The 14,759-nt window shown below is 38.2% G+C and overlaps 1 protein-coding gene across 1 annotated transcript in view; it reads left to right on the top strand.

The window, feature by feature from the left end:
• The window catches only part of KCNK2 (potassium two pore domain channel subfamily K member 2), a 126,486-nt gene that overhangs the window by 49,568 nt on the left and 62,159 nt on the right, over positions 1-14,759 (top strand). Inside the window, exons 3-4 of the mRNA XM_026846109.1 lie at positions 1,089-1,399; positions 14,610-14,727. Of these exons, the coding sequence (XP_026701910.1) occupies positions 1,089-1,399; positions 14,610-14,727 (429 nt within the window). The remainder of the gene's footprint in view (positions 1-1,088; positions 1,400-14,609; positions 14,728-14,759) is intronic.

Here is a 14,759-nt window from a genome sequence, read left to right on the forward strand (position 1 = left end):
ACCAGCGCGTGGGGTGTGCGGGGCGCCCCGGGGCCCCTCTCGGCCCGGGCCGGGGGCGGCTGCCTCGGTGCTCCCCCCCACGGCGTGCGGGGTGAGCCTGAGCCTGAGCCTGAGCCTGAGCCTGAGCCGCCGCCACCCCTGCTGGGACGCGTCCCACCTCCGCCGTCCCGAGGGAGACTTTCCTCTGGATTTAGATCTGGGCTTTTCCCACCGGCAGCTGGGAGCGGCGGCGTGGCCGTTCGAAATGTACTTGTCATTCCAAACAATTTAAATATAGCTCGTGTGGCCAACTGCTGTGGCCATCTTCCCGCAGGAGACCTTTACCTGCACTTGATGTGGTGGATTTTTTATTTTTTTTTAGCACCCGTGTAGTTGCTGGTAGTCACATGAGTTATCGAGATACTTGGTAACAGGCTCAGCTGCTCTTTTCTTAACCCGGTGGGTTTTTGTAGCCGTAAATAAAAATACCCGCTCTAACAAATGGGTGACTTTTCCAGTAAGTACACATGTTTTACTGGTATTTTATGAAAGGTGTGATCGATACGCAATTAACGCTTTAAGACCGGTATGATGAGCCATGTATTGTTTTTATGATTGTGTCTGGGAGTTCGGAAGTGATCGCGCAACTGTTCTCAGAGAGCATTTCTCGGAGCACAGGACAAAATAGGTGAGAGAGAGTGAAGGATTCGTATTTTTCTGCTACTTCTGTAATGCTGAGATAAAACACAGCTGGAAAGCTGCTTAGCAGTGCTTAAGGGAACAGCGGATGTAAAGAATCTCTGCAGCAAAATACCACCTTATATTAATTTAATGACATGCAAGAGTGTAGTGGAAGTCTGAATTTTGGAAATGATTGAATATCATAAGGGGAGAGATGCATATAGAAAATGTTGCACATCTGTATATGCACGTAAAATGGATAATACTACTCAGTGCAACAGATTTTTTGTAAAGTGGCATGGGATTTAAGAGAATGTTTCAACAGTTGAAGAATTCCAGTTGGAAGCAACAGAATTTCTGCAATCTCTTGGCAAGAAGTTAACGAAATCCGAGAGGTAAAAATTAACTTTCTTTTTCTGTTTTGCCAGTGGCGGCACCTGACTTGCTGGATCCCAAATCGGCCACTCAGAACTCCAAACCAAGATTATCATTTTCCACCAAGCCTACCGTGCTCTCTTCACGGGAGGAAAGTGATTCGGCTATTAATGTTATGAAATGGAAGACAGTCTCAACAATTTTTCTGGTGGTAGTCGTGTACTTAATAATCGGAGCAACAGTATTTAAAGCCCTGGAGCAGCCTCATGAGACCTCCCAGAAAACCACCATTGTGATTCAGAAGCAGACGTTTGTGTCTCAGCATTCCTGTGTGAATGCAACAGAGCTTGATGAACTGATTCAGGTAATCCATACCAAACCCTTGTCACCATGCCTTAGAGGAACAAAATAGATATGGCAGCACTGCTGCAATAAGGGGACATACTTCACTGGCAAAGCTCTGTATTGGCCAGGCGATGTAACAAGTGTTAAGACCAGCAGTTGAGCAGTAGCATTTTCATGCAGAGCCTCATGGTTGAAAAGCTATTGCTATTTTTAGGTCCGGTACGCTTGGTAGACAGCCTTTTCACTGAAGCTTCCCATTATGCTAATTAAATGATTATTCATCAGCAATATATATAATTAATAGTTCACAAAGGAATTGATATATTGATTGTGCCTTACAAGGTCTGTCAATATTTGAAATGCCTAATTCTGAGGAAGAAAATACAACATCCGTTACCTTAAAGAACTTCTAATTTACCGTGATGGTATCAAGCTAGCTTTCCTTCCAGCTGTATGTTTCTTTTTATTGATCTTGCTAGTTTGGTCTTAAATCTGTTTTCTCCACTTCTTAAAGGCACATCTACAACTGATGTACATTGATGTGTTCCTACTAACATGATTTTACCCTTGCAGGTCACCTGCCTCAGAGCCATAGAAAATATTTATTTGCAGTAGCACAGAACTAGAACCTTATGAGGCCCCCTTCAACTTAAATCCCGTGTTCTTATGAATATCCAGTGGCACTATGGGGAACAGCAAGGGCCTGCCAAATAACATCAGTTCTGGGGATAAGACAATGAGATGGGATGCTGGGAGTGAACAGCCAAGAGTTGGCAAGGATTGAGTCCTTCAGTAATGGTAGCCATGGGGCCGTCTGAGTCTGCAGAGCCCGAAATGGGACAGGGGAGAGCAGGAGAGTGTGGTGGGCATACAGACCCTGGCTAGCATGGGTTCTGGTACTCTGGAGCATGAGCAGCAAAGCTTTCTGGAGGTGGTTTATGACAGCAGATATGGCTTGGAGTTTAGAAGTTGATTTTACCTCTCTAGACCAATCTACCTTGAGCATCAGCATGGGCACCTACTTTTTTTTTCAGTTTTAAATGCAGAGCTCTGATGTACTGAGTTATTTTTGTGGCACACTGCTTCTGAATTTTAAAGGCAGACTGGGGAAATGTCTTGTATTTTGTGATTTCTCCCCTACCTTGTTGTTAAAATGTGTTCCAAAACTGCTACCCCTTAAAAGACTGTCAGACAGTTCCTATCTCCATGTGTCCTGACTAGGCATGCCTGAGGAGGTGCTGTTGATACTAATTCCGATGCTCTGTAATGACTATGTTTCAGTAGTTTTGCCAGCAGAATGTGAGATAATCTTTCAGAGAACTACACAAGCACATTCTGATCAAAACAATGTCTTGTATCAAGTATAAATATCCCCATATGAAATTTTTAGGTCAGATTCTGTACTTGTGAAGATAAAAATAGAAAATTTGAAGCAATATTATCTTACATCATCTGTGAGATGGTCCTTGAGGCAAAAAATGTTGAAATTTGCTCTGGAGTACTTACATATTTTAGCATTTATGATTCCTTACCCAGGAGCACAGATTGGTAATAAAAAAACACTTCATCAGCATTCATTCATGCTCATTTGATGTTCTGTGTAAAATGACAGTTTCAGTACAGTTATCAGAGCCCAGATACCTGTATCAGCATTAGCTCCCATCTGCTTAGTGATCTTGGCATGACCAGAAAGACACAGGCTTGTGAAGCACCAGGGGGTGGCACAGCCTCCCACAGCACATGGACGAGAGATCGTTGAGGGAAGAGTTTGCTCTGCTTGTTGTTGGGGTAAATGGAAAACTTAATTTCTCCTTGTTCCCTTGTGCTTCTCTGTGAAGAAGAATGTAGGAATGTGCTGTTAGGCTCCTTTTATAGGAGAGCTGAGGCATATGGGGACTGGTCCTACAAGAACGTCTGAGTGCCCTTCTTTACATGGAATAAGTAATAATGAATTACATCAAGTTGTTTAAGGGTTGGGAGTTAAGTGAATTGACCAAAGTAAATTAGGAAAGCAGTGGTAAAAGAGAGTCTCAAATCCACTTTTCCAAGTCTAGGCTGCTGTCTTAACCATGGGGTCATATTTCTTCCCTACTTACCCCTTTATCACAGAAGCTAAATTACTGTAATACATTTTGTCTCTGGGTTTATGTCTGACTGCTATTACAATATAATGCAGTGTTTCTTCAGTTTTTGTTGGATGTCTGTATGAATAAAAATAAATAGTGTGTGTGAGGAAAAAGTAAATGATATTTAAGATTTCACTGAAAGCTATAAAACTGAAAATTAATATGTACTAGTGCAGTAGGAAGCTGGAATGATTAGTGTGTGTGAAGAAAATTACAGACCTTACAGACTGTAATGTCTTCTTTAATCAAGTATTTACCTTGAGTCAAACTACAGTGAAATTCATTATAAACTTTTCCTTTTTGAACTTAGTGTTCTGAGAATCCAGCAACTGGTTTGGCTCTGGTTCATTCTAGTTGTTGCTCAAGGTGCTTATCATGCCAGGCTTTTTCATTCTTCACAACTTCTGATCTGCCATTTAATCCTTACTCTGAAGCAGGCTTGACTATCCCAAGACTGCTAACTGACAGTACAGCGTGCAGTAGCTTAGTCAGGTGAGCAAATTTGGGAGACTAGTTTGAGAGCACAAATAGAGCTAAAATAATTATACAAGTGGAATGAAAGTCCAGTTTGGTAGCACCTAGGGCCATCTAGTTTCCATCACGTTTGCTAAAATCTTTTGTTTGCCACAGAACTGATTACAACACAGAGTTGTGTGCTTCTATAAATGTATACAGGATAAGGAATTTTCTCTTCCTGTCTTCTCCATCCTTATTTTTATCTCACCAGTCACCAAAAACCTTCCTGGCATGACAGTATGTACTGTTGCCAACTTTTCAGCACACACAGCTTTATTCCCTACGTTTTGAATTCCTGAAACTATGTATTTTCACATTAGTAGTATGACTCCTCTAGGTGTACTCAGTGAGAATTACACTTTTATAGACTTTATATATTTTATATACATGTGAAACATGGGGCAATGGAGAGCTGCTGTGCAGTGTAGAAATATGCAAAGTTAATGCAATAGAGTGCTCTGGTGATGACAGTCTCAGCTGCTTCAGAAAAATGACCTGTATTTTCCTCAGAACTTTTCAGCCCAGTCCAGCAGCAGTGTTCGCGTGTTGACAGAGAGGTGGTGGTCTTCATGACCTTCTCCATCTCGATGACTTTCATGGTCCAGTGTTGCAAATCTTTCAGTAAAAAACTTCAGTTACTTGTTGCCTCACTATAATAAAATATACCTGTAATGAACAGCAGCAGTTTATGACCCTGAGGCCTGCTTTCAGGTACATATATTTTTTTTTATGTTTCGTGAGCACTTCTACCATACTTAAGATGTGCAAAAGTACGCAGAACATATCTGTACACCCAAGAGGCCACTTTTCCAGGAAATTTCAACTCCTTTTGCTGTAGCTTGAAGTCACTATTAACAAGAATAGTAAGTGGCTCACTGCATGCTGTACACCACAGTGTTGAGGTGGGCAGTGCACAGCAGTCAGTGGTGCTATATCGAAATCTACAACTAGAGAAATAACCCAGGAGGGAAGCTTGTGAACATACAAACACTACCTTGGTTAGTCCAATGAGGATACAACAGATCAGCAAGCTTTGCATAGTCTGAAGTTAAACTTTGTTTTCTAGAGTTTCAGTTGAAATGTCTTGAAAGGATCTCAGTTATTAACAGATAAGAAAGCATTGGTTTGGTGAAGGTTATATATAATATCTAATATATTATAAAACTGTAGCAAGGGATGTGGCCAGACACTTTACTACTATTCCTTCTTTCGGAAGAAGAACTCTTGAGAATTCATCATGGATGGTGTTTTGGTTTCTCTGTCCATGCCTGCTCTCAACTTGGCCCTGCCACGCAATACAGAGTAACTGTCAGGTGACGGAATAAAAGAGTAAATGTAGTTTGGACTGTGTGGATTTCATGTATATGTGATAAAATACATAAACCTGATCTTCACTTGCACTAGGGATATTCTACATCTCATATGTAACAGGTTTTTCCCCATCACTGGGCTTATGTTGACAGAAACCTGGGAGTAATCCAGCTATACACATGCAAATAACAATAAGCATTAAAGAATGAAGAAAATCTCTAATTAGAGAAATTGTATCTAATTATTTCAGTCTAATTCTAGTTCTCTTTTAATGTGTTGAGTGTTCCCTATAGCAAACTTGCCACTAAACATTTGAAAACGTTGAAGACAGTTTCCAAACTCAGATGCACAAAGTATATTGCCAAGCACCCAGAAAAATCTCCTGCTGTGTTTATGAACCTGTGCATAGTAGCAAATATAAAGAGACCTTCGGTTACGTTGCTGATGTTCAGGTTACATGCATGTCCTCCTGCAGTGCTGTGCAGCCATATACCTTCATGACATCTCCTGGGGTTAAGCGTTTGTCTCGGGACAGGTGAGCTTGACTGAATATGATGTCAAACAACTCTGTAAAGTTGTCATTACTGGTGTTTCATACGTCTGACTCCCTCTATAGGATCCTCTACAGAGGGAATGAGATGTATGAAGTAGTAACGAATTTGCTTTCTCCCTTCAGCAAGAACTCATGTTGTGCCTAGGAAGGTAAGGATGTGACCAGTGTTGCACATTGTGGGATGTCTTGGTGATGAGAGACAAATATTTGTCCCCCTGCTGAGGAGAAAGCTGATGAAAAAAAAAAAAAAAGATAAGAGCTTTTCATCTAAATAACACCTAATTATGTATTGCCTAGCAGTTTTTTGTTTTAGTGTTGATCTTTATAAATGAAAAATGGAAAAAACCTTCCTTTTAATGCCCAAGCATCAAGTTATTTAATGTATTATTTTTGCATAGACATATTTATAATTTTTGCATACGAAAATTTGAAATAAGAGAAATTTCAGTTATTTTAAACATCTAGAGTGTCCCAGCAAGCTGGTGTGAATTATTTGATTATCTTAGTGACTTATTTCTGAAACTTAATAAAGAGTTTTCAAGTAAAAGTGCACTGAAACTTGTTAATAACAGAACATACCTAATTTCTGGTTCCTTTAGTAGAAAACTTCCTTGAATTATATTTATTCTGAAAACCCTAACAACCTAACAATTGGAAAAAACAGTATCGCACTAAACAGCACAATCTCTTAATGTGTTCCCAGTGCTGTTTGTGGTAACTTTTGTCTTATAAAACCTTCATTTCAAAATCTGAAGAAGTTTTCAGGGTGCTGCCCCAAGCTGTCTCAGCAGTAAAGGACTCTTGTAGAATTGTAACGTGGACATGCGGCTTCTTCTAAAAACTGAATGCCCACAAAAATTTGCTTGCATTTAAAACAAAAAAACCCAGAATTAACGAACCACCAGGATTAGCTGGATTGACCTTGATCCCACAAGTTGATCTCGTTGGGTTCTGTGTGGGCTTGTGGTTAAATGAGGAGAACAGCTCTCTGTGCTGGGCTCCCCAGTCCTGTCCCATGCCTGTTTTCATTTTACATTTGTGTCAGCTGCATTTTCCCTTTTCTTTCCATTCATCTCTTAGACTGTGAATGAGACCAAAATGTGTTTTCTTTTTATCTCCCTTGGGGGAAAATGTGTTTCTTTATCTCTCTTGAGGGATGCCTAACACAGTTAAGAATGACATGGGAGCACTGTTTCTTTCATCAAACTGGCATCACCAGAATGTCATCATGGCTTCTTATGTGATTAATTTCTTGTAAAAATATTTTACTTTAAAATATGTGTTTTCTGTGGCTTTATTTTTAAAGTTCAAGTTAGCTAGCTACATTAAGTTGCACCTCCACAAGTAGCTGACTTTGTGTCTTTTTCATAGGGTTTTTTACAACTTTCATTATAGCTCCAAGAAACTAATTTTGCTACATCCTCACAAATATGTTGGTTTATTTCAGCCAGATAAGCTCCTTAAACCACAACCTCTCTGATAATGTAGAAAACTGTTAAAATAAAGAAGTGCAAATCTTTCTTTTCCTCCCACAGATTAGAAGGTATTTGAGGTTGTTGTATCATTTTTGGGGATAATAAATCAGACACATGCAAATATCTTGTTTCAGGCAAATCTGAAATTTATTTAGACAAATTTACAATTTATTAGCTAACCCTATTAAGCTTGAATAAAATTTTGTGTATTCTTTGAATAGCAATGTTTATCTGCATTCTCAGTCCTGTGAGCTGTAGCTTATGAATCCTCTAAGCAGGAACTTTTTGATGGAGTTTGAATGTACCAGTTTAAACTCTAAACATTCTTAGTCTCTCCCTTTTGCAATTCCTTCCAGCCTTTCCAAAAAGAAGCAGGAACTACCCCGTGTCTGAATCCTAACCTGGAAGCAGTGGTGTTTATGCTTTGTCAACCTCAAAGCCTTGAAAAGTTTGATAGACCAGCATAAAAGAAAATGATGCTGCAGCACATTTTATTTATTTATCTGGGGATCCAAAATACCATTACATTAGTTTTTAATGTATTGTCTGCATTTCAGACATGAAGCTCATGACAAGTTGCAAATACCAGTAGCAGAGCTGCCCATTGATGGTGTTTTCAAAGCAACATGAGATGAATGACTTCGAAAGTAGTTTAAATGTGAAGTGCAGGAACTGTAGTTTGTGTTGTTACCCTATGCACATGTCTGTCCTTAGTAAAGTCTATCAAAGTGCTTGAGCTTATGTATTCATAACTTTAAGTATACAGGTACTCCTAACTGGTACAGTAAGATCCTGTTTCTCTGCTCTCGCTGAGTCTGTAAGTGTAGTGTTCACCCCAGTATTTCATTTCTTCTTCGCTCTTGTCAGAAATAAATGTTCAGATGCTATTGTCTCCTTCCACAGTAAAGCCTCTCCAGTTCTATCCATTCCTACAGATCAGAGGAATATTTATTAAATAAAAGATCTCTGTGAAAGACCTTCAGTCATAACCTTATCCAGTCCTGTCCTCCACACAGATACCCACCTGCTGTGGTCAAGTCTGGATGGGCTGCAGAAGTCCCTGGGTTGTATTCAGTCATTGCTTAGGGTTGCTCCAGTTCCTGCTGTCCTCTTACAGCCAGATCCCCTCTTCTGACTCTGCACTTAGCTCCTGATAGAAAATAATTTTTTTGTCAAACTTTCTGTTCCCTGGGAGCATTCCCTCCAGTGACAGGACAGCTCCTTTTTCTGTAGTTGTTTTCTACATGGTTGTTAGACCAAAAGGAATTTTTTTAAGCACAGTCTTTATCCTTCATGAGCATAAGAGCAATACCGATTTTTTTTTGAGACTAATAAATAAATTGTAATGGCCCTTATCACTTTGTTCAAGCAGGTTGATTTCTAACTATTTTTTGCTGCTTCTTATGTTGGGGCTTTTAAAGGGTACATTTACTTCAGATGAACAGTTTTACAGGACCTAGAACCTAGCTAACTTGAATGCATCTGAATGACAGCTTTTGTTTTAGAAAGGGTGGCAGATATGACTCATTAGTAAGTCAGTTTTGCTGAGCAGCTGTCTGCATAATTCTTCCAGTCTTTAATCTTAAGAAGCAAAGAAAACCCTCTTCCCTGACTGTATATACATATATATGTATATATATCTATGTATATATATGTATGCACACACATGTGATTTATACACATCATCTGTTTGTAATGCATATTTAGAAATAGAAATGTATTTCAGTATGTTTTTACATGTTTTTAGTTCAATTAGATTGTGAGCATAGGGTGAAAAGAGTTCTTGAATTCTTCAGCATGTTGGGTACTAGTCTCCAGTGCAGATTACAGTCATATGTTATACAAACTAAAAAGAAAAACATGGAGTCACAGAATTAGAATACAAACATCGTTACAATTACTTTCAACAGCAAGGCTCAAAAGCATGTGCTTTTGGAGGCTGGAGAGTTGTTTGCTAAGTAATGAAGAACTGTGTTACATCATTTCATAAAAGTGAAGTGACTGGAAGGTGGTACAAAAGCATGTATTTGGGTGTGGAACAAGGCGATGAGCATTAGGGTGACTGGTTTAACACATACATACTTCTGCCTGATCTCTGTGTGAGACAGCAGCTGACTACCAGAGGCTAAACTTCTCAGTTTATAACCTCTCTGTATTTCTCCTGAGTCCCTGGGGGCCCCTGCTAGGTGGATGTAGCTCTATGGCTATCAGGCTGGCTATTGTGATCTCCATTGAATTCCTGCAGGATCAGAGGACCAGAGGTCCTCTGGGAGAATTGTCTTCTGTTTTAACAAAAAGACTGTGCTGTTTGAAAGGCTGTTTTATCTCTCAATTTTACAGAAAAAAGTCACAAAATTCTGTGTCTTAATCTGGAAGGGTAGCTCAGTGTGGCCTCTGCAGACAGATATCTGTGTGGATGCAGGGATGTGTTAATACAAAACCGTGCAATGTACTTACCAGAAAGTGTTTCTAAATTATATAGGAAATGAAAAGCTGGCGTTCAATTAAAATAGTATTTTATACTGTCACTGTCCTTTTCCCAGTGCTCCGATTTAAAGCAAAAAATTACAGTGTGAATGGAATGCTTATGTGTTTTTGGAGCTCAGGTCCTGTTTTTGAAAGTAAGGCAGGTCATGCCTGGACTATCCACTCTGGGCTCAAGCATCTCTGCCTTTTTTCTCTGATGCTTTACTAAAGATTATTCCCAAATATGGGTGTATATTCAGGTAGTTTGGGTGTAGTACAAGCTAGGACTTGTACTCAGACACAACTCATGCCTATCCTAAGATACAGTACAGAGCTAGCCTATGAATCCATATAACTTAAAAAATGGGAATTAAGTTCCTAAAATTTTTAAATATTTGAAAATTTTATCTCAGTTCTCTTTATTACCAAAAAAGTCCCATTTTCACCATTATGAAGACAATTGAAGACAAGAAAAAAACTATTACTGTAACCTTATAATATTAGTCTTAAAATCATTGCACACAGAGGCCTTGATTGGGTGCCATGTGCTGGGTGACCCTTGCTCTGCTCAGTCCTCAGTCATCTCATATGTAACAACTAGCAGACAAAGGCTCTGGAAGAAGGTAAGGCAAGTGAAATCTACATATTTCAAGAACTGAAACTGTCCACATGCCTATTCTAATGCTGACTGGTTCTGTAGTGCTGAAATAAAACTGATTTTTAAGCCAGAATTTAGTTTGTGTATGGAATAAAAATTCGAAAAACTAGAAGAATTGCCACTGAGGTTGTCAGTTAACTTTAATACTCCAAAGTAATTTTTAAAAAGTCACGAAATTCCCATGTTAAAGTGTTTACAGGCTGCAATGTATGATAAATACACAGGTTGTATAGAGTTTTTATGATTCTAACTGTTTTGAGATTCAAAATGTACAGAGTTACTATTGCTACTGTATAAGTTAGGATAAGCCAAAGGGCTCAAGTGACAGGAAGAAATCATTAAGGAAGAAAAGAATGACATGCCAAACTTGTGACAAATTAAGTGGTAGTTTTTGCTCTAGAAGTAAGGCATTGGTCAAGAAAAAAGGCTGAAGACCAAGAATAAAGTGGCAGAAAAAGTTCAGTCTAACTGCACTGACAATGAGTAGCATGCTATTTGAACATGAGGGTGAGCTCCTGGCCCTTAGTGAAGTTAGTGGAAACCACCTGCATGAGCCTGGGTTTTTATTCTGGGCTAAGGAAATGTTAATATCCAATATTTCAGGTAAGTTTGTGCTGTGGATGTAGTCAGAAGGAAGATGCTGCCCTGAAATGTACATATGGTAGAAGTTATGTTATATATTATTTTCTTTTGAAATTATGCTTGGGAATGCTCTTAAATGAAGATCTGCCCATAGGCATTGACCAAACTAAGAAAAAAATGTCCTCTAATCCAAAGAACTGAAAATGCAGTTACCCCTCCCAAAAAATATGCAGTCAACATTCAAAGACTTTATGAGATGGTAGTATTGAGTTCAGTAAACCAGCAACTTTATGTAACTCTCATCCTTCTTAGTAAAGACGACTCTTACAGAAGACTCTGAAGGAATATAATGCAGCAGCTTTGTTCGTATTTAAGGCTGGCTCCTTAAAAAAAAAGAAGTCAAAGCCAGGACACTCCCAAACATGGGAACAGTGCAGAAGAAAGCATAGTGGAATGTGTTTGGAAACTTAGTAACTGTTGTGGTTTAACCCCAACTGGCAACTGAGCACCACTCAGCCACCCTCTCCCTTCTCCCTGCCCCCCTAGTGGGATGGGCAGAAGAATTGGAAAGGAAGAAAAAGTAAAACTCATGGGTTGAGATAAGAACAGTTTAAAAATTGAAATAGAATAAAATTAAGTATTATTATTAATAATAATAGTAATGATGATGATGATGAAGGCATATCTGGCTCTTTATGACTAAAACTTTAAAACAATCAACAAGGTAAATCAGTAAAGGTACAAAGAAAGTCAATGAGAAATACTGACAATAAAAAAATACTTCAATATTCAACAGATTTATTTAGATTGGCAAATAATTAATAAGAAAAAAATATTTTGGAAAAAAAGGCAGTTGATAGGTCATGAAATCATTTAATTTCTTGGAGACAAATAAAATGCTATTCTCATAACAAAAGAACTTCTAAAATTATTTTGAAGCATAAAAAAAATCTCAAAACGGAAATGTTTTTTAAATGTTCTACAAGTAAACTGCAGAACTTACTGCCACAGAATGACTTGTCTCCCAAAATACAAGTGAGCTCCAAAAGTAGTTAGATAAATTCATGATGAAATGATCCACCCAAACCAATCTGAACACCATGAGGCAGATTCAGCCTCCCACTCAGAAAGTTCCTAAAACTGTGCTTCGTCACTAGCTAGGAGGATGTATGAAGAGAAAGCATTGCTTGCCTACTTGCCCTGAGTCTTTTCCTAATTAGTAGCTGGCTAAAATCAGAGCCATAATAATTGTGGCTAATTGTCTTTTGTAGCCATCTGTTGTGTTTTGTTCAGTCTGGCCCAACAGAGTCATTTTGGATTAAGTTGTATCTTTTTTTTCCTGGAAGTCTGCAGGTACAGTATAGCGCAGTTGGGAAATGCATAGCTGTAATGGATCTTAGAGCAGTTTGGGTCGGGACATCTTTTATATAAAAGACGTTGAAGTAGTATGGCTTCAAAAATGGGTAGGGATGATATAAAGCTCTGAAAACATTTACATCTGGATCTGTATAAAACCTGGTCTTGCTAGACTGCCTAAACAGGTGCCTTGCTCTGGGTAGTGCATTCATCCACTACAATAAACTGTAATAAAATATGAATGATCCCATAAAATTATATTGATCCAGGGCTTTACCATATGATGTCCTCACCAGAGAGCATGTTCCCATTTGTAGGTACATGGACTTGTGATGAAAGTTCCTAGTCCACTGAAATGAAACAGGTCTCAAAATGTATTCAGTAGGCTTTATAATGCAGCACACTGGGGTTTATAAATCAAAGGAATATCTGTATTGTGTAAATTATAAAATCAGTACAAGGGATGGTTTTCACATGCCACTTAGTCTGATGTGTCCCTTCCTACAGTAATGTAAACGCCTGTCAGTATCAGTGCTGCTTTATTTACTGTTGCCAAGTTGTAAAATGTAGAAGAAGCTTTATTCTTCCAACCCACGGGAAAATTAAACTCTTCCTCTTCCCTTACCCCATCCTTTCTCCTCCCTCAGTAATTCCACATCTTTGATGTCTGCCTTTCTGTTAAAAAAAAAAAAAAAAAAAGTTAAAATGGAAACAGTTGAAGGTGTAGAAGATAAAACAGTGTAGTCTATGTAGAGATGCCTCAGCTGTCTTTTCTGTTGACCATCCTGGATGTTGCAAATGGCTTCGATGTGGCAGCAAGATACCTGTGGCTGTGGAGATGCAGCCTTGGAGTTCAAAACGGCTACTTTGTGCATCTGAGCTTTGAAAATGGCAAACTGGAAAGGGTGGATTTAAGTTGAGATCTCGTAATGAAAAATGGATGGCCTGGTTAACCCAGCATCGGTATTTTGTAATTTCTGTCCAGATCTTCCATGGGCACTATTTAAAATCAAGTATGTTTTCATTTGCAAATTATCAATGTATTTTGGGATTGAAAAAATTATTGCTACTGCATAACACTGTTCCTCTGCAGCAGACTGCCCACATGGAAAACCATTCTGGTCTGCCCTATTGCTGAATATCTTTATGTGCATAATTATTGTTGGACAACTTGCCAAGCAGAAACTATTGGTTAGTTAAAATATTCATTTTAGCTTTGCAGTATTGCTTCCTCTGTTGTGATTTTGTTAGCCACCAATTATTATTATAAGGATCATGATTATGAAATAAATCCTGTTTTGAAGTTTCCAAATGAAATAATAGCTTACGTTCCTGAAAATATTTATTGCAAGTTTAAAAATTCTTTAATACTTTTTCCTGTTGTGTACTGTTTAACTGAAATACTGGTATATATCTGCCAAAGAGATATGACTAAACAGGAGTACTTTTTGTGATAAAAATTTACAGTAGGTGACACTGCTGAAATAGGAAATGTTTCATATTTCTCAAGTCGTGTGAAAATGTCACTAGTGGCAAGCTTGTTCATTTCAGCTGCTAGAATGGAATTTTTCAAGACTGACATTTATGAAGTATATAGTTGTATAAACTTACACACATTTGATATTTGACTGAATTTTTTATTAATATAGTGGGAGTTTGTAAGTGTAACTGTTTGTTTTTAATTATTGAATTATTCATTCTACAAAAGTGTTTTAATTAATTGGAGTTTATTTGATACAAAACAATGCATGGGCATTTTTTTTCTTGAGTTTTAAAATGGCTGTGTTTTAAGAAGTACATTTGCTTGCCTAACTCAATAGAGGAATACTTTGGGAAAATTTCATTGTGAATATTTGTCTAATGCATATTTTTCTTCACCAAATAGTTGCAACAGTAAAAATAATTGTGTTTGCCATCTAGCTAAGGTGATGCTGTTACTGATATTGCGGCTTTTGCCTTCTTCTTAATGGTCTGGAGTTTACTGCTCTGCTTTTTGCTGAAGTGCTTAGGGTGTCTGCTGAAGATTAAATTGTAGCCTGACAGAATGATAAAAATTGAGCAGAGCAACACTGATCCTTTTCTGGTTTATTGCTTGAATTAAATAAGTGATTTAATCAATTTACTGTGTAATGTATATTAATTTAATTGTTTCATGAATATTGACAAAAATCTTTTTAAACTTGCAGCAAGTAGTGGCAGCAATAAATGCAGGAATCATACCTTTAGGAAACACATCTACTCAGAACAGTCACTGGGACTTGGGAAGTTCCTTCTTCTTTGCTGGCACTGTTATTACCACCATAGGTAGGACACAGCTTATTATCTTTTTATAGTAA

The sequence above is a fragment of the Athene cunicularia genome (genome assembly GCF_003259725.1).
Source record: "Athene cunicularia isolate RWA chromosome 3 unlocalized genomic scaffold, athCun1 chr3_part1, whole genome shotgun sequence".
Classification (NCBI taxonomy): Eukaryota; Metazoa; Chordata; class Aves; order Strigiformes; family Strigidae; genus Athene; species Athene cunicularia.